A 20774-nucleotide genomic window follows, 5' to 3' on the forward strand; every position below is an offset into this window, starting at 1 on the left:
ACCTATGGGAGATTTTGGACTGACATGCTAGACAGGGCTCTCCACCACCATCTTTTGGATATCTTTTTGAAGAATGGTGTTCCTCAGTCTTGGCATTGATTCTACAAGTCTCTGAACTCTTCTGGAGGGATGAACATCATAATACTTCATAATTGCTGGTCACACACTGACATTTTTTTGCCAGGATCATAGTGGATTATAATTCTCATAGTTGTAATACATTAGAATTATTTTACAATGCATTGTAATAGTGATTATAAGTTACTCTAAGTGGTCATTGTGCGCTTTAAGTGAAGTAATGAAATTCCTGAGGTATAGGCAGATATAATACATTACAAGCTGACTATGAGTCACTGTAAGTGGTCATTGTTTGCTTTAAATAAAGTGAAAAAATTAATTAAATATATGCAAGAACAATACAAAATCTTGTACAATTAATTTATTTGTTTAACAGGTCGTAACAGACAATAAATTGAGTACTCCAATTTGACACAGCTTTGTGATGATGAATAAGTGAATGATGGAAACTTAAGTAAAGGATCCGCATACTTGTTCCGCCGCTGGCCTTTTCAGTAGTGAGTAGCATGAAAATCAGACAGAGATAAAGACAACCACGTAGTAATCACATCCACCAGTGGTAAAGCCAGTGTGATAGTAAACTGTAATTCCTCTGAACACAGCTAGATGCTGCTGGCTACAAAAAATATTCGATCACAGTTACTTCCATTCATACAATACACCTTCTTTGTCATATAAAAATGATATTTTACCCACACAAAATTGTGGTCTTTATAGTTTTTTATTCTATTGAGTCAGACATTTTGATCATATTTCTCTTAAAGAGTTGTTCTGGGGGCATTTTTGCTTCATTGATTTGTGTCTCAGCTTCTCTCACAGCTTTATTTCTCATTTACCCACAGCTCCCAGTCTCCCAGCTCATCTCCCCTCAGGCTTCTTCCACTTGAAGCTGGATTTTCTGACTCTATTAGAAGTACTCCAACATTAACACTGTTCAAAAGCAGACTGAAAGCATTCATTTTCTAATGTTCATTTGATTGTTGTTTTTGTGCTTAAACTGCAGTGAGTGTTGCAATGAAATGCACAATATGAATACAGTTTTGCTTGATGGCTGCAAGCAGTAAACCACTAAGTGCACTACTCTGAATGGACTTTGATGTCATTATCAACCAGGAAAGATACAAGCTGATGCACACAAACTGATAAATTAATAATTTAATACAGTATTTAAATCATTATGGGTACCATTTTTAAACACCAGTCTCATACATGATCCCTTTAATCTTAATGAATAGCATGTCAGGGTGGTTAACGTGTTGTTTTGCTTCAGTTATTAAGGTGACATCCTGTCTTTTTTCATATTTTCCATTTCTACAATATCAAAATCAAATACAACACAGTGGATAAAAAATCAAAAAACAAGCCATTCACAAAAGATCTTTACTTTTTTAATATGAGCAGCATTTTATTTATGTACAGCTTTGAACACAGTATCAACACAGTATATTGTCCGTTGGATAGCACTGTAAGAGAACAAAGGCTCCTTGCTTCTGCATTTGTGCGCTTGAGAGGTTGCATCAGAGGATGTCGACACGAGCGAAGGACTGGTCTGTACCTAGATTGTTCTCTACAAACACTTCATACTTGCCAGCATCAGATGACTTTGCATTTTTAATAGTCAAGATTGTGTTAGTGTCTCCGACATCAAAGAATACCCTGAAAGACAAATGCAGCACTTTGATAGTCACAATTATATCACACACACATCACAGAGCATGCAGACCTTGTATTTAATAAATAGCCATATATTATTTAATCATCATTTCACTGTTTGAATCAATTCACGGTAATGATGGATGGCCTACCTGTCGTCTTCTTCAATGTCATCTCCATCTTTGAGCCAGGCAACATCTGGAGGAGGCTCCCCACTTATTTCAGCCTTGAGCACCACTGTCGTCCCTCTCTTGGCCTTGATGTTGTCTGGGCCTTTAGAAACCTTCGCAGGGACTGAGGGAGCATGATGCAAATACTCTGTCAGCCATATGATTTCTTGATGATCAGACAAGTACTAGGCATTGTGTCAAAGATAAAGTTCTATGGGAGGCACTAATAACTAGAAGAATATAGTAAAAAAAAAAGCTTTGATATTGAGTTTCAAAATCATCTCTACTGGCCACAGGTAGGACTTCATCCAATATGATTGTGCAGAAATCTTTTACTAAATTGTCCAAGAATATAAGGTGCTTGAGCTGCTTGATTAAATTCTGATTCCACCAAACCTCACAAACTAGCAAAAACCTTGCAATGACAAATGCCAGCTAACATTCTGTACACACCCTCTACTAGAATACAAGCAGATCCCGACGTCTGGCCAAACGGATTCTTGATGTTAACAGTATATTTTCCCAGATCAGCCAGAACCCCATCTCGAACCACGAGTGCCACAAAATCTGGGTCTTCAAAAACATAGCGGTACTTGGGACCGTCCTTCAGCTCTTTGCCGTCCTTGTACCACATGATGAAAGGATCCGGGAAAGCGCTAACTCTGCACTCCAGCTTTGCGGCGCTTCCCTCAACAAGAACCACATCTTTTAGCTCCTGGAGGATCTTAGGAGGACCTTTCTCCCGCAGCTCTTTACGCGACCTACATGAGAAGAAAGCGATTCAATACACAAACATTTCATGTAAAAATGGCGTCCAAGTACATCTAAAGGCAAAAGTGTTTGAAGTGGTCTCTACTCAAAAGGTTTCATAATGTTGCTCTTGGTGTTACACAAGACGAAAGTGTGAAAAATGAACAGAAAAGCTTAATAGAGAAGTTCAAATCTTATATACGTTCTCAAACATAAGCACAAATGAAATTCAACAAACACTTTGTTTGACGCACAGTGACACTTTACATGCTTGCATGCTTTGAACTGTGCTCAAGAGGAACTTGGATGTCAATGATGCCAACACAGATTGAATATTTTTTTACCTGTGGCCACGATATGAGGCCTGGATCCGAATAGCAGCTTCCTGGACCTGAGGATCGTTGATGTTCAGAGTACATCCAGGAGGAGGTGCAGCCTTCACTTTGGACATCTGCAGCAGTCAGAACAGGTCAGTAGTTAGACCTGGAAATTAAGAACTTCCAATCTCTTCTGATCATGATCATCTTCTGATACTGTACCAACAATTTAATTGAAGTTACAGCTTAATGTCACTTTTCTTACCTTGGAGATTCTCTCAAAGATCCACTCCTTCTTAGATCCACTCCAGAGTCAGCAAACCTAACACTTCACGCTTTATATCTAGAGGTCAGGAGGAGCCTTTTAGGTCCTTAAGGATCAAGGCGAACAACTCATCTTCCAAACGCTCCCTCTCCTTCTTTGGATGTTAGGAGGAGACTTAATCAGTCTTGTCATACTCAGCATGACAAGACTGATTGAAGATGCACAGCAAATGTTATGGAGGCATTTTCCCATCCTTATATAGTCTTCATATTAAAATCCTCTTGAGAATCCTTGGAGCAGTTAATAGTTTTGTCAGTGGATGTTTAACAAGTAGAGGGGGTAAATTGAAATGTGAGTTGTCCCCGGTGAACACACATAATAGTTTGTCTTCAGGGTCATTTGGAGGGAGTGGCTTTATCCTCAACTGACCACAGTCCATGACATCATTGTAAAACATGACCCAAGTTGTTTTTTAAATTATAGCAAATTCTAGATTAGCTATTTGCAAAGTTATAACAGCTTTTTGCTATCACTTTTTATGACAGCCATTTCCTGTACTGTAAGGACAAATTGCCACATTGTATTCATATATTTTGTCATATTTCCTTTATTGCATAGCCTTAACAGCTGTCATGCCTTTTCCATGCCAGATCCAAAAAATTCACAAAATAAAAAGCAGAGGCTATAACAAATACAGTCACTCAATAAATAAACAAATGCGCAACACACACAAAGCAGTCACATTCATATAGTCAAAATATAGAACTAGTCATTATTTTAACAAACTATTTTCTCTGTGGGTCTAATATCCATCACGAGGCACTGCAACACATTCCACAAAATACAGTGTAGGATTTAATACAAAATGTGGAGCATTTATCATGTTTTTGAAAACCCTGTTGTCTGCTTACAAATAGTTGTCATTTCATTACATATGACAGAACACAATCAATATATTGCACAGATCAGTTTAGACTTAAATGCAGCATTGCATTCTGGTGCTGATCTTGCATGTTTTCATTGAGGTTTAAAACAACTTTAACAGCTCTGTGATTAACTTCTACTCTGCATAGGAAAATGACTGAGCCAAAAAGACAAAGAGCTGCAAAAAAGGGCAGTATTTATCTAGCAATAGCATTAGAATATATAGAACCAGTAAAATCATTTCATAGAATTACCAGAAACCTTTGTTAGTTAATAGACAAATTAAAACAACTCATGATTTTGCTAAATGTACGATGCAGCTTTATGTGATATCACCTTAAAAGACTCATCACTCTTTGCTTCTGTTTCCTTGTCACAGTCTTTAACATTAATCACAGCTGTCACAGCAATTATACTTTGTGTGTCAAGTGTGCAGATCAACACATATGATAGCAACGTGATCAAGATCTGTGCAAATATTTCTCACTTGATCTGAAAATCAAATTTGGCTTTGCAAGGCAAAGGTATGTAAAAGAAACAATGCAACTTAAGCCATTTAATTACCTTAAAATAATGAGGACAGTCATCATTGTAATCATTGTGCCGTAAAAACCAGTGCAATGGAAAAGACTTGAATTCAATTAATTTGGGGCAAAAGGTGATACCTTTGAGGTGGAAATTATAACTGTAATGTCAATCCAATAGAGTAAGTGGTTCACAAATTCTAGTAATACATTGGTAATGTCCAAATATAACTTTTTAACACCAGTATACAGCTGAATCATACCACTTGTCACCACTTGACAATCTAACCAAGGGCCAGATGCCAGTTTGTGCCTGGTTTCAGTCTTTGGCAATTGAAACTAACTGATAGATTCAATATTATCACTGAAAACCACAAGTTATGTTCTGTATGGGACTTATGGGATTTATACTAGAGAGAAAAATGAAATTAACTTTATGGTTTACTGCCCATGTTGTAATGGTTTGAGAATGAACATGTTTAGGAGGCATGTATACTCTAGTTTGCATTCTCTTTGTCAAAGACTATATAGAGCATGGAATAAGAGGAAGTGTTATTTATTTACAAATTAATTTAATATTTACTAGAGCTGTGTAGATTGTCTCAGAATTTAACATTTATGATTGGGCTGCAATGTGAATATATGTTTCATTTATGTTTCAATCACTGTGTGTACTGTCTTTTAAGCTTGTATGGTCTAGAAACCAAGAGGATGACTAACAGAAATAAACCAATGCTTTCTGTAAAATAAAATGCTAATTTTCACCATTTCATTTCTCACTTCAAGTCTCACTTTGTGTTATTTATAAAAGGTTCTGCTATTTAAAAACTGTAACTTATAAAAACCAAATAAAGCAAACCCTTTCTTTTCAAAGCAGCTGTTAACAATTGAAAACTGCAGCTAAAATAAGAACTAATACACCCAGAAATGTCTTAATCTATATCCTTTTTCAACAATTTTAGAGGTTATTTTTAATGCTGACTAATGCTAAGTCTTTAAGGGCACTTAGATGCACCCTAATAACACCAGTGGGTTTCTAAAGTGATTCAATTTACCATTGAACCCCTGATAATCTCACATGTCATGTTCTGATCTCATATCTGATGGTACAGTAATTTCAGAATGCACAGTCGAAGAATAAACTGACTCAGCAAACATGTAAACCTTTGGTAAACTAAAGAGCTGAGTGTAAATATTTCTGCATGACAGATTAAACTGGACTCTTAACACTGGGCTTAGTGCAAGAGTTTAGCCAAGGAGGCGATTGTTAGCTTATACAGCATGTGGTGAAGGAGCCAACGCCTGGCAGTCCCGTATGGAGCCATTAATACTGTCCATAACATCATAACTTTGGCTGGAAGCTCAAGGATGATGGTCTTATAACAAATTAAAAAAGTAAATTCTGCTTTTGAGAATGAGAGAATCATTACTATTCTATTTAATAACATTATGGGAGAAATTCGCTCGATTAAAGAGTCCTATTCTAATAGCCCTTGTAGATAATCCACCGATTTATCGTCTGAACTCAATATACTGTACATTTTAAAACCCCCAAATGAAGTCCTTTCTAAAACTGCTACAATCTTGACAATCACTGAGGTGCTACAGCAGTATAAAAACTTAGGTAGCACAAATTACACTAAAGTTATCGATTGATTTTATGGATAACAATATTTAGCATTGTAGGTCATCCTTAATCAAGGATTTACACAGAATTAGACATCATAAAATGAAATTCTAGTCATTGGGCTGGTCAGGAAACATTTGAATAAGAGATAGACTGAGATAGTAGAAGTGTTGTTATGGCAAAGGCATCAATCGTTTAAACACCCCTTGTTTGGAAATTATGCTAATTAAGCATTCATTATTTTAGAATCTCATGAATCACTTGTACTTTTCTTAAATGAAACAATGTTTTCTAACATCAAAACTTGCCTTTCATGGTGTTTTACTACAATGTCCCCTCTAATCAGTGTAGAGTTGACAGTAAGAAAGGAAGTAATTCATCCAAAAATGTATCCAAAGTTACAAACCTTAACTTCATGATAAACATCCTGCCTTGTACAGTATGAACAACGTCCACCATATAAAAAATGCAGTCAGGCTCTTGTAACTGTGTAAGAGTTCCCTCAGATGTGAAAGTATTTTTTTTTATCTTCTTTTCCAGAAAGAAAAAGAAGTAATGTCTCTGTAGATCACAGCCACTGCTCATTACTTTTTTTGTCTTCTGCCAACCAAGTTCAACAACTCAGGCCTGAAAGGACAACTCCACCTTGCGGCCAAAAGTCTGGTTTGCTCAGTGGATCCTCCCTTCTTTAAGTCCTGCCAACTGATGTTTGGAAGCCTGTGTTCACTGCGTGACAGGCGTTGTGGGTGCAAATGCCACATTTGGCCTGATGGGGCTGGTAGGGGTTTGTGGCGAGCTCTGGTAGGACCGCAGGAGAACTTTGTGCTTGGTGGCCCCCTCCTCGCGCCTGCGTTGCTGGTCGGCCAAAAATTCCTTGAGACAAGTGGTTGTAAAGGTGAGAGTCTGCCTACGAAGGCGCATCAGGTAGGCATCTTGAAGCCAGGAGTTATTGAAGCAGTCCTTAATGGAGGGACGGGCCCTGTTGAAGACCAGATTGAGATTTTTTTTAAAAACGTGTAGCATACAATATTTGTATAAACATTTTTTTTTAAATTAGGTCTCAGCAGATAACAAAAAGGATTTAAGTTCAGCTTACCAAGGGTAGCTACAGAGGATCTTTTTAAGAAACAGAGAGGCACTTTGGGACACATTCTGGTACAGTTTGGAGAGGTCAAACTTTGCCGCCTGGATCCTGATTTCAGTCTGCTTAGGATCATTTTCCACGAAAGGCGACCTACCACTCAACCTGGAAAATCAGGGGGACGTTTTGAAAGTCATGTAACAACGTAGGTCCCTCAAACATTATTTAAAGATTTCAAACACCTGAAATCTTGGCAAACGCAGCAGGCAAATCTTACATAACAAACTCAATTTCATATACAAACACACAATTACATTTGTCTTTAAAGAGCACTTCCCGGGTGGAAGCTGTGAAAGCAGTACTCACATGATGAAAGTCAGTACGCCCACGCTCCAGATGTCAGCTGGAGGCCCCACCACATCCCCTTTCAACATCTCTGGAGCTGTAAAGGAGAAGAAAGGGAAAAAAAATGTATAGCCCTCATTATTTTACACAGAGCTTTAATTACGTCTGCAAATAGCCTTTGTACCACAAAACCTACAGTTTATGACTCATTGCCTCTGATACTGTACATGTAATTACTCGATGGTGTTTGTGTAGCTTTTTGAAATGTGTGAATAGTGTACATAGTTTTTGCTGGTTTATAATCCTCCTTTCTTGTCACAGCTAGTGCACGCCCACTGACAATAGTTACATAAACAGTCCACACCAACAGCAATTACAGAAGATCAGTATCAATATCATCAAAATAATCATCAAAATATCAAAGTTTACAGAATAAGTTCTTTATATTCTCACTTTCAATTGTGTATGTCATTTTCTTCCTAATAAATGAATACAGTAAACATAATTTACATTTTCATGTGTAATTAACACTTAGGGGTGCAGGTATTATTTTTACAACCCCAATGCACAAAATGACCACAATACCGTTTTTCAAGAGCAGTTTCCGGCACTACGGAAGATACAACTGGAATGACGTACAGTGTAACTTAATGTTAGGGACGTTAATTTCTCTGAGGGCCTGATATTTAAAGAAATATTTTTTTGATTGTTTAAATCAGTGTATGTGCACAATTTTTACTTTGTGTGAAGGAATCAACGTAGTCAAGATCTTGTGTGTATGTAATTTGTCCCTTTTGTCTCTCTTACAAAATAGATCTTGGATCTTGATCTAAATGTGACTTCCATAGTAAATAAAGTTTAACTAACTGACTAACTAAGTAAATTATCAGTACAGTACAGATAGACCTCAGCAACTAAAACATGCAATAATAATTTGGAGTTGTGTTTCTGACCATTTGTCAAATAAGTAATAATAAGTCCAATATTTACTCTTTAGCTGCTAAAAGCTCCACTATGATCACCAGCTAGTCAATGTCTGTCTGGTGATGGGCAGGTAGGATACAGTGGGTTTATATATTTTGAGTGAAAACAGCTGCCTGCAGTGACTAAAAACATTGATCAATTGTAACAAGCGTAACACTAAAGTTGGGGGCCTTAAAGCAAGCTCAAAGAGAGCTCAAAAAGAAAGACGCTAAAATACCCCGTAGAGCTGAAATGAAGAGTCAAGTGATAATTTTCTCTATGTGACTACGAGCAACTCCTTTCACATTACAAGTAGTCATTTGATCAATTGTTAATATATAAATATTGATTAGAGCAGCTTTAATTTTAGATTCCCTGAGGTTTTTGAAAAAGAGGACTCTTACACATGTACTCCAGTGTTCCAATAGGAGGGCTGAACTGTTTGAGGAACAGAGGGTTGAAGCTCTGAGCGCTGCCAAAGTCGATGATCTTGATGACGTTCATGTAGGTGACAATGACATTCTCTGGCTTGATGTCGAGATGGAGAATACGTCGAGTGTGGAGGTAGTCCAACCCCTGGAAGATCTGCGTGATATATGTCACCACGTCGTCCTCCGAGTAACGGAACCTAAGAGACAGCATGTTAGGCAGTTGCTCACTGATGCATTTCTAAATAACTTAAGAAATAGTGTATCTATTCATTCACTGTAACAGGAAAGTAATGATTTCATATCAGACAAGCAACCAATTTCACACTACAAGCACAGCTGTTAGGCTTCACCTGTCTATGAGGCTGTAGAGCAGCTCTTTCCCACTGCAGTACTCAGAGATAAGAACCAGGTAGCGCGGTGTGACATAAGCTTCATGCAGAGCCATGATCCTGTCATGATGAAGTGACTTGAGGATGTCGTATTCCTGCAGCACTGCTTGCTTGTTGTCTGCCTCATATGGAACAATCTTGGCCATGAAGAGGTTGCCTGTGGCGTTCTCCCGACACTCGCGGATCACACCAAAACGACCCCTGTGTCATGAAGAATAAGTGAATGGTTCTGAGCAGTGTGGTCAAATTATCCACATATATCAACGTTTCTTGTAAATTCTGACTCAAGTTTTCTTTACTTAATGATGCTATGAACCAATTTAATTGGGCAAAGCCTTACTATGTTCTCAGAAAGTACCAGAACACTTAAAAGTCTTGTTTTTAGCCATATAGTTGCCAAGTTCTTAGTTCAGTTAGTTTTGCTTGATTGATCTGTATATGTTAGTACCTTGCTTTCTCATCCATGAACGTATAAGGTTTCTGGGGAACTCCTTGGCGCAGAGATCCTTCTCCAGGCCTCCCCAGTGGTGTCCTGCGTCCTAAAGGTGTGGCCCGTCCTGATGGGGTAACCCGTCCAGAAGGGGTACTGCGACTGTCCCCCCCCTGCACTACTGGTGTCAAGCTCTGCACCACCACCACAGGTGGAGAGATGATCACAGGAGTGACTGAAGGGGTGCTGGTTGTCAGAGCGGGGCTAGACTGAGAGGGAGGTGTAACACGAGCGGTCGCAGATGGCCCGTACATCGGTACAGATGAAATAGGTTTCCCCATGACAGGGGGAGGTTGCGGTACAGGAGAAGAAGGTTTGTTGGTCATGGGGTGGACTATCTTCATAGGACTCTGAGGTTTGGGTGGGACAACAGGGGGAGACAGCTTGGTTTGGGGTTTGCTTACGCTGATGCTAAGGGTGGTCTTGGCTTTGCCTGGTGTGAGTTGGACAGTTGTGGTTGTGGTGGTCTGAACAGGAGCTTGTTTAGGAGGGGCTGTACTAACGGGCAGTGTTGCAGCAGGACGGCTAGCATCAACTTGCACAGTGGTGGTTATTGGAGAAGCAGATTTAGCCACAGATGGAGCAGGAGCTGAAGTTGAGGGAGGGACAGGTTGGGCAGATGACAGTGTAGTGGATTTAAGAGCTGGTTTAATAGGAGGAACTTTCATGGATGACATCATCACAACAGGGGGTGGAGGAGTGGCGGCAGGGACAGTCTTGACCACCACAGTAGCACTGGATTTAGCTGGTTCTAATGAAAGACAAGGAGAGGGAGGATACATCTCAAACATGTGATTTGATATATGATGAAGTTAATACATGCAAGGCATGATGTGTCATTTTTAATACACTGTCTGATGAGGTATCTTTTCAGACTAAATATATCATCAACATACAAAAAAACCCATAACAACCTGTACTTAGTATTGCAAAACAAAAACAGGTTTTTTTAAGGAAATACATCAATATGGTGAGTATACTGAAAAAACCTTATTTAACTTCATAGAAAGCATCTTAATGTATATTTGACTGCTTTATCTAAAGGTAAACACAAAGTTCCACTTGATTTTTTTTTGACATAATACATACCTGAAGCATCCATGCTTACTACCTCTGACAGATTGCTGTAGGGGCCCTGGCCAGCTTTATTGACACAAGCCACCCTGAACCTGAAGGAGCCCCCTGCTGGCAAGTCAACCACATTGTAATAACAGTCTGCCACCCCTGTTGCTACCATCAGCCAGGTGGTGTCTCCTGGGGAGAAAAAAAGACCAGTGTGTCCATGTCATTGCCATAAACATTTCACTGTATCATTACAAGGCAGTTTCTTTTTATCTATTTAAACAAATTTGTTGTTTTACATTTTATATTTTTAACTGAATTGAAAGTTTACATCAAGGTTTTCAAACTGTGTGTCATAAAGGATGAGGGCTTATTCCAGCAGAGTAGTTCTCTTGCTAGTTGGAAGTATGTTTATCTCTGAAATTGCCTGTTGCTTTTGGTTGAAACTTAAAGCTACAGGAAACTCAAACTTGTGAATCTGCAAGTAAATATCAGTGGTAAGTGTATAGGTGTTGCTAAAGATGGCCTTGCCAGTATCTACAGTACTAGAAATGACATCAAAATATATTAATTGCTACAATTATTAATAATTAGCTAAATTTGTTACATATGTTTTTTCCTGTTATAGCTGTGGTTTTTGGCAGATGTGTAATGTGAAACAGCTTGTTGCCTTTGCTAAATAAATGCATATGTATACATCTGTATACTTCTGTCTGAAATACACACACTGAAACACACACCTTGATTTGCTATTTATATGTCTGATTTCTCAGGTCTATTAGCATATTGATACTGTGCGTTCTGCACAGTGTTGAGCACAAAAAGATCAAAGTTGGTTTGAATGTGGTGAGATTGCTATGCTGTATTAATATTTCAGGCTGTTAAAAGCATCTGCCTTGAACATGCAGTTCACCATTGTCTGTATTTCCTCAAAACAAAGGCATTTGTTTGTAATCAGTAGGCTGGCAGACTGGCTTTTCAGCCTGTTGAAGGCAAATAAATTTACCCAGAACATCAACAAATAAAGTGATTCTTTTGCTGTTTTTGACCCTATTCTTGCTTATCTTAGGGGAAATACAGACATTGCTGTTTTTTGACTGAATTACATTGAGGAAGTAGTGCACAGGTTTCGTCTTATGTACTATGTATAGTTCACCACTTCACCTTCACCACTGTATGCCATAGCCCACATGTTGCCATAGCAACCTTATTTATGTGGTTTTGTTGAGTTTGTTTTTTATTGACTGTTGTTTGATGTAATTTTAGATATTATGCACTGTAAAACACGTGTATACTTACATACATGTGGTCTCAGCTGATCTGAGAAAAAAAGTGATTCTTGATCTGTTTTCCCATAAATAAATAAATACTCTGGGCAAACCCCCTTCCTCTACAGTAAAGCACAGATATATCAACCATCCATGAGACTGAATCTGAAAAAAGTGGACATCTAATAGTAGCCATCTGCCTGAAAAAGACAATAAAACATGAATTCATTGTTAGTAAACACTGACCCTCTGCTCTCCTCTCCAGAGAGTATGTACAGGGGGCCATGGTGTCTGAGGGTCTCCACAGCACCAAGGCTGTGTTGTTATACTTCTGAGGAATCTCAGGTGTCCCGGGACGATTGGGCAGACCTGTAAAAACAAATATATTATTATATCTAATCATATATCTAATCATCTGTGACTGCACCTTGTGCATCCTGTCTTTGAGTCTTATACTCAAACATGACTGCATTTAAGAGTTACTTTATATTGTGTATTACTTGTATATCAATAATGCATATTGTGTATTACTATAAATAATCTAATAATGCTATTACTATGCGATAGTCCTAACTCAGTTTACTGCTCCACAAAAGTGAGATGTGTGTCTGGTCTTACGAGCAAGAGAGATTGTGCAAGAGCTGCACACAGAGGCCAGGGGGTTTGTTGCAACACATTCATAGACCCCTGCATCCTTTTTGGTGGTCTGCATGATCATCAGTAGCTGTCGGCCATCAGGGCAGGCAATCATGTTCATCCTGGCATCGATTTCCAGGGGCTTCTTATCTGAAGAAAACATACATGCATAAAAATGGTCTTTTATTCAGAGATAAGGCCCAAGGATAATTACATAAATGTTTTGTAATTAGCAAGTGAAGTGACCCGTACCATCCATCTATTACGTCATCATCAGTTATGTCATACTCCTTTATTTACATTTGGGATCCTACCTTTCATCCAGGTGATGTTTGGGTGGGGGCTGCCTGCTGGCAGACAGCTGAGTGTGACTGGATCCCCCTCGAGCAGGACATGATCTCTCAGCTTGATGTGGAATACTGGAGGGAAATCTGGGAGCCAAAGACATAAGACTCCTTAAATCATGTCCATACTTTATATTGATAGGTCAATTTTAAAGTTATGATTTACTGTACTCAGTGATGGTTTAGACCACCATCACTGGAACTATGGTACAACTTCTGGCCAAGGACAAGATAAAACCTTTCTTCTTGTGTTTTTCCCACTCTCATCTTTTGCTATTGCTATGTAAAAGGTATATGTTGTTGCATAGAGAGATATATACTCTATGAAATATACAAAAGCATGTAATTAAATGCTATGGTGTTCACTGATGTTGTCATACAATCTATGTGTTATGTTTTGATAAATAAATAATATTTAAGAAAGATAATTTAAAGATACTCTGTGAAATTTGACCACTAGTAGCGCTATGAAGCAATACATTTCTGCAGCCAGTTTCAAGCTAATCCACTGATCAACAGATAGTGGTGGTTACAAGTGAAGAAATGTAGCAATGCACCAACATAGGAAAGAAAGAAGAAGACTGCAAGCTAGTCAACTATTGACGTAAACAATACAGGATTTAAAATAATTTTAAAATATATTTAATGTTTACGAGGAACCTAACAAAACGTTTTGGTCAGAAACACTGAAAGTAAATAAAACTTTTGTTTGTTTACAAGAAAACTCCACAGGGCAACTTTAAATACCCATTATCTTATTGCTTACACAGTGTGATCCAAATATCTTCATGCACAACCATGTGCGACTTACCAGAAGCCAGTTTGGAGTACTGACGTGAACGCAGAGAACTATTTTCTCTTGAGATTGCCGTTGGTATGTCAGGCTGGGATACTGTCTTGTCTCGCCTCCCTCTGGTCAGGCCCCATCGATCCCAGCGGGATCTGCGCTCACCGTCGGCACCTGTCCCAGATTTTAAAAAAAAATCAAAGTACACAGAATCAGTACACTTTCAACAAAATGCCATTAACAGCACTATTATCAAATGTGGGGTAAAATTTTTAATAAGATGAAGAAGTTATGGCCTCATACCCTTGGACGTTTCTGACTTTAGGCTGGACATAGAGTCCAAAGACTCTGAGGAGGCACCATTACTGGCCTGAGTTGCCAGCTGGTTCTGAGGAACACTGGCACCCTTCATTGCACGGCTCTCAGATGTTGCACGACGAAGAATGGAGAAAATGGGTGTCCTTTTTGGCTCCTTGTCTTCTGATGCTCTCCTTTCCTCTGAGTAGCTGCGAATTCTGGTGGAGATGCCGGCTACTGTTGACTCAATCTTTCGGCGCATTGTCAAGACCGGTGATTCGTTAGGCTTCTTCACCTCCTTTTCATGTTGTTCCACCGAGGTATCTCCTCCACCATCCATGCGTGTCATCTCTACTTCCTTCTTCTCCTGTGATCCTCTTCGGCCAAGAGTCCAAGAAAGCCTACGTCTTGAGGGAGCTGAATCCTCTTCTTTGGTCATTTCCTCTTTGCGCTCAGTTGACGGAGTTCTCTTCAGGCGCATAGAGAGCCTTCTCATAAAGCCTTGGTCCTTTTGAGCTTCACGAAGGTCCTGGACTGACTTTGATTTCTCCTCAAGTCTCCTCTGTGCTAATTCCAATGGTGCACCTATTGGCCCAGGTCTGTATATCTCTTCTCCTGACTCTGTAGAGTCTGATGAGGTTGCTTGTGATTTGTCCTCATTCTTAGACCGGGACAGAAATTTTAGGCTTCTTGAAAGGGAAGACTCACGTTTTTTGAACCGGGCCTCAAAGACCTCTTCAGAGGATATGTCCTCAAAGGCAACTCCTGCTGACAGTTCTTGCTGGGAAGAGGAATGTGTGGTAGTCTTTGGTGGACTGGGCTCTTTTGTTATCAATTCTGGTGATGCTACCCTTGAGTACACAGCAGGGTGCTCAGTGGTTGACAAAATGACTGGCTTTGGTGGATCAGGTAAAGCAGGGGATATGCTGGAAGGTGAAGATGGGGGTACAAATGTTTCAGTTGATACTGAAGATGATGAGGTGGCTGGAAAGGTAACGGGGGTAGAGGGGCCTAAAGGTGGCTCGTTAAGAGGCTGAAGTGAAGGGACCATGATGGTCTGCATAATACTAGCATATGCGGAAGTACTTCCATCTGGAAGAACAACTCGAGCAGGAAGCGAGGGTGTTACATAAGTTGACACAACATTTGCTGGGGAGTAGGAATATTCTTGTGTTGGTCTCACCATGACTGAGCTTGAGGTTATGAACACCTCAGAAGATTTAGCAGGCAAATTTACTTTCTCTTCTACCTTTTCTTCGGAAACGTCTACATTTTCTTTAGTACTTGACTCAGCAACACTGTCAATTCTTTTCTCTTCTTCTTTCATCATCTCTTCTTTTTCTTCTTGCACTTTTGCCTCTACTTCTTCCTCCATTTTCTCTTCTTTAGAGCTCTGGACCACAAGAGGGGGTGTAGGAACTCTCTGGCCCATATACTCTGACTCATTCATTGGTTCTTCTGATATGCTCATGTCTTTCTCTGAGAAACCACTTGTGCTCGATCTCTCATCAAAATTACTATCTGTAGTCAACCCATCCATCTTTTCATTTATAGTCTCATCAGGCTTTGTCTCTCTCTCCATGAACGATTCCTCACTTTCTGTTTTGGTGGGACTCTCCTGCACAACAGACTCTGGAGTCGGCGGTTTTGGTGAAGGGTCCCTAGGAGTCACTGGACGGGAGTCTAGCTTGATTTGCTCAGTGAGAGCTGACATAGATATAGCTTCCTTAAGTCTTCTCTCTTCTACCTGCGCCAGAGGAATCTCCAGAGGAGCTCCTGACCGCCTGTGTAAAGGTATAGGTTCTGAATCACCTTGACTGAAAGAAGCACTTTTGCGTAGAACTTTGGGTTTAGGAACTTCGTCCCTTGGGGACTCAGTGGATGAAGCTCTAGTTAGTGGAGGTGGGCCTATACGGGCGGTACGAGAATAGCGATCTGAGGGTATTGCACATTTTTCATCCCCCATTCCTAATGTTTCCATCAGAGGTCCTCTCAGTCCACTCATTTTGTTGTCCACAGAGGCACCACGAAGCAGTCGCTGTCTCATTAGCTCCAGTTTAAGAGCATAATCTTCTTGACTCATCTTGGCAGTTCCTGGGCTGGTGCTCCTCCTTGGTAGTTCCATAGAGACAGCTTTCTTGAGAACTCTCCTGCCATCCTCTGGGTTTGCTTCTCCAGCTCCTTCCTCAGGTGTAATCCGGAGCAGCAAGGCACTGTCAGCTGAGCCCCCACGTCTTAGCTGTCCTCTTCGTCGTCCACCCTCTGGCTTGTCTGACTCCATGCTAGAACCCCTTCGCAGGGGTTTTCTAGACAGCTCTGACTTTTGCGGCAATTCAGCAGGTGATTCTTCATCTGAGGAACCCATGTTATTGTCTTGTGATGCCCTTTTCCGTAGGCGGCTTTTACCTGTTACTTCAACACCTTCTTTATCCATTTCTTTAGAGTCACACTCCATTGCTTCCTGGGCTTGAACAGGAGACCCAGACCATTTACTTGTTCCATTCTGCTTCTCTGGTTCCTGCTCATTGGTCTGGATGTCATTCAGTGACTTTCTTGATCCGGAGAATTCCATGTTAAGTGGCATCGGAATGAAGGGCTGTTCATCAATGTCTTCATCTGAATCTGAGGAAGATGATGGCAAAGGGGAACCCTCTTTAAGGTGCCTGGGGACGGCGATGGAGATATGGCTGGAGGAATCGTCCAGTAACTCAGGTATAGACCTCATGACCATTTTTGATTTATAGTTGATTAGAGAGCGCTAAAAAAGAGGAAACATAACACAGTAAGCTCGACAATTAAAATAATGTGACCATTTCTGGGTGTGATGAAATGTAGAAAACCAGAATAAGACAATAAAACATCCCTCACCTGCCATTTTCTGCGAGATACAAACTTCTTCAGGGCCTCCGTACTTATAGCTGTCCCCTTGCTAAGTGTCTGTGTAATAAATAGAGATTCAGTAGAAATAGAGATTAAATGCAATAGGAATGAATTGGGAAATGGATGTTGCTCAGTCTTTTTTAGTGGAAATCACTGCTGAAAGAAGACAATTAACTTTAGCTTTAACCAGTGTCACTGGCCTGGTCTCACCTTGAACCAGGGATGTCGGAGACATTCTTGAGTATCAGGTCTCCTAAAAAAAGGGGAGGGGGGATAAAAAGGTGATATTTCAGTGTTCCAGGTCTTTGCACATTTGTTTTGTTATTGAGCTTTATAATCTGTGTCAGATTTTGAAATTAAATCAATAACATAAGTGAATCTGACTTGATTCACTTGATAAAGAATAATTTCTCTGAGTGGCTATAAACGGCACAGAGGTAACTGTGATAGCGGTGACTTTATTGACAGTACAGTGGTTTAAACAGCTCTAAAAGTTAACAAATGGTATACAAAACTTAAATAAGTGATATATCATAGGTGATTTATAAAATAAATATCAAACAAATTGTGCAAACACTAAATAAAATCTTGAAATACTGAGTAAAATCCTATGAATATTGAACAAAAATGTGGAAATTTAAGAATGCTGAATGAAAACTTACTGAATACTGAATATTACATTACATTTGGGAATATTGAATGGTAATGATATCAAAATGACAAGCAATGCACATGTCTTGCCATCATCTTATTGACATAAATTTAGTTTGTATTTGGGTGTTTTAACATATTATGTTTTTTTTTATTGAGTTTATTGATATACATTACCTACATAATCTGTGCAGTATAGACTAATATTTCATTCTAGAAACACAGGATGGTGTTAGACATCAGGAGTAATAGATTATATTTGCGATCATAATTTTTAAAAAAAATTATATGTATTTTATACAATAATTTCACATAAAACAATCTTGAAAAACAGAGACACGGTAGAGTTACTCACAGCCTGTCTGCTACCAGCAGTTTTATGATGAAACCTTTAGCCTCTCGGCAAAGGTCAGCAAACATGCTCTCCTCGAAGGCCACATTATAGTTCCTGATGTTTAGTACAGAGCTGCGGTCATTTTCCCCAGCAAATGGAGAAACTCCTGTCAGACTGATAACAGAAACAACACTTACATTTAATGACGAGCCCATCGGTAGACTGGAACATACTTATTTACTACAAACTAGTAATTTTACTCACCATAGATATGCAATAACTCCAATTGGCCTAGGAAAGGAAAGAGGAACTTTAGAAGAGAGTGGTGTGCTTGCAATATTGTCAAGACAAATAAAACCCAAAACAAAATATTTTGTTGTAAATGTCAGATATACCAGATGTCTGTTGCTTTTGATACAGGGGTCTGATTGACGATTTCTGGTGCAACAAATTCAGGTGTGCCATATTTGCAGTATTGAGCCTCATCGGGTGTAATCTCCACTGCATTGCCGAAATCACAGATTCGGATCTGATCTCCATGTGGGTCTGCCATGAGGATATTCTCAGGCTGAGGAAAGAACAAGAAAATATGTTTTTTCGTTACAATTAAAATATATTTACAATATCTTTACATCCCCAAGTTGCAAGTTTTTGCAAATGTAAAATTCAGGTGCGTGGGATAAAAAATTCTTAACTAGGAAAGAATCCTTTACACAGTCCATCACTTATACTCACTGTATTACTTACTTTACTTTTATTTAAATACAAGTGAAGTTTGTTAGAGTCTTTGTTTTCTTTCGAACACATCCAAAAGAAGATGATGCAAGAGTTGAAAGACCAAGAGTATCTACCTTAATGTCCAGGTGTATGATGTTAATGTGGTGAAGGTAGTCCACTCCCTCAAGCAACTGTCTTATGCACGAACGTACCTGGTGTTCCAAAACATAAAAGTATCAGTACTGCTCTTAATTAATAGACAATTATATCCATTACATAAAATTGATAATGAAATTGAAATACTGGTTAAGATTTGCCGTGTAGTCATAAAACATGGGACTTACATCAGACTCCATTACTGTAGATTTTCGTGTAAATCTGTCAAGCAGCTCCTCATGGCATCTTTACAGATTAATTAAGGCTATTCTTTCTGGTACTTAAGATGAATTGTACAAAGATGCAGCACAATATGTACAATTACAGTAAAAAAAGTGAAAAAAATGCATTCCTCTTTCAACTCAATTCATAAAGCATATTATGTACTCTTTCTCACAAACATTGTGTTTTAAATGTATAATAAGGATACAGTTCAGTAATAATGATGACTGCGTTCTTTTTCTCAAAGGCATCATGAAAGAAAAGGACTCTCTCATGATCCATCTTGGAAAGCAGGTTCATTTCTTTCACAGCTGAGGCCTTCTTCTTGGCTTGTGTGGAGATAAACTTTGCAGCATACTCCATTTTGCCTACCTTTTGGGTCACACGTTTCACATATGAAAATGCACCTCTGAAAGACAAAAAAATTTCATATCATAACTAAAATCCAGGGTAATTCTAAATCCTCACAACAGCTATATTACTGTAAGGCATTAAGACAAGAAGAAATACATCCTCATTTAGGTAATTCAATAAAACTGGTTCCAGTGCAGACAGAGCTTCTCTAGCATTACATTGCATAAAAGTACAAGATTTTAAACATGAGCTTGGATGATAAATGGCTTACCTTCCAATTTCCTTGTGGATGTCATAGTAGTCAGTCAGTCTGCGCATTTTCCTTAGAATAGTCTCCTCATCTTCCATTGGATCAGCCTTCTGTTTAGCTACATTGTTGGGTAATTTTGTCATTAGATTTAAAAAGTTGGAAGTTATCAGGGGTTTAATACATTTTTTTTATGGCTCTGATGGATTAACTCCTTACCTTCATGAACTGTGAGTTCAGCTTTACAGGACACAGATCCGGCCAAGTTCCTAGCAGTACAGGTGTACACCCCAGAGTCTTCTGGAGAAGCGTTGAGGATCACCAAGGAACATTCATTATCATCGTACACAAATGTATAATGACTGCTCTCGGACAGCAGGGTATCATTCTGAAAACAAGTATGGTAAATTTCAGCGATGGGTCTCCTGGGATTTATTTTAAATTAATTTCTGTTTTTTGGTAAATTTACATTTTTAATTGGATACTTTATATACTTCACCTGTGATTGCATTCAAAGAAATGTAGGACTAGTTCAATCAGACTTGCAAAACTCATTAAATGACTTACAGGTTCCTTAAAATAAACTGTTAAATATGGATAAAAACCTTGAACCAGAGGATGTCAGGAATGGGTTTGCCTTCCACAACCACAGCAAAGCGAGGGGTCTCCCCAGCACAAACGTCCAAATCCTCCATTATGGTTTCAAATGTTGGTGGAGCTGTGGATAGAGTTACATTGGATAGTTAGAGAGACAGGTCGATCAACAGATTGATAGATAAGTCGATATATGGAAGGATGGTGGTGCTGCCTAC

General features: G+C 39.1%; 2 protein-coding genes across 2 annotated transcripts in view; both read right to left on the reverse strand.

Annotated features, from left to right (window-relative positions):
- Positions 1–1444: 1444 nt before the first annotated feature.
- Positions 1445–3400, reverse strand: LOC121907444 (SPEG neighbor protein-like). The gene is made up of 5 exons (XM_042427014.1): positions 3234–3400; positions 2996–3102; positions 2355–2662; positions 1884–2025; positions 1445–1734 (listed from the first exon to the last, which is right to left on the reverse strand). The coding sequence occupies exons 2-5, from the start codon at positions 3100–3102 to the stop codon at positions 1596–1598; spliced, it is 696 nt and encodes a 231-aa protein (XP_042282948.1). The 5' UTR covers positions 3234–3400; the 3' UTR covers positions 1445–1595.
- A 422-nt stretch (positions 3401–3822) lies between these two features.
- Positions 3823–20774, reverse strand: part of spegb (striated muscle enriched protein kinase b) — a 49261-nt gene continuing 32309 nt past the window's right edge. Inside the window, exons 19-41 of the mRNA XM_042425631.1 lie at positions 20568–20680; positions 20182–20350; positions 19987–20083; positions 19570–19770; positions 19328–19385; positions 19118–19195; positions 18662–18834; positions 18531–18557; positions 18288–18440; positions 17492–17534; positions 17270–17338; positions 14408–17159; positions 14129–14278; positions 13288–13404; positions 12956–13123; positions 12584–12706; positions 11097–11261; positions 9966–10758; positions 9479–9718; positions 9102–9325; positions 7756–7831; positions 7405–7554; positions 3823–7287 (exon numbers count right to left, since the gene is read on the reverse strand). Coding sequence (XP_042281565.1) covers positions 7032–7287; positions 7405–7554; positions 7756–7831; positions 9102–9325; positions 9479–9718; positions 9966–10758; positions 11097–11261; positions 12584–12706; positions 12956–13123; positions 13288–13404; positions 14129–14278; positions 14408–17159; positions 17270–17338; positions 17492–17534; positions 18288–18440; positions 18531–18557; positions 18662–18834; positions 19118–19195; positions 19328–19385; positions 19570–19770; positions 19987–20083; positions 20182–20350; positions 20568–20680 — 6395 coding nt within the window. The 3' untranslated portion in view covers positions 3823–7031. The remainder of the gene's footprint in view (positions 7288–7404; positions 7555–7755; positions 7832–9101; positions 9326–9478; positions 9719–9965; positions 10759–11096; positions 11262–12583; positions 12707–12955; positions 13124–13287; positions 13405–14128; positions 14279–14407; positions 17160–17269; positions 17339–17491; positions 17535–18287; positions 18441–18530; positions 18558–18661; positions 18835–19117; positions 19196–19327; positions 19386–19569; positions 19771–19986; positions 20084–20181; positions 20351–20567; positions 20681–20774) is intronic.

This window comes from Thunnus maccoyii, chromosome 11 (assembly GCF_910596095.1).
Source record: "Thunnus maccoyii chromosome 11, fThuMac1.1, whole genome shotgun sequence".
NCBI lineage: Eukaryota > Metazoa > Chordata > Actinopteri > Scombriformes > Scombridae > Thunnus > Thunnus maccoyii.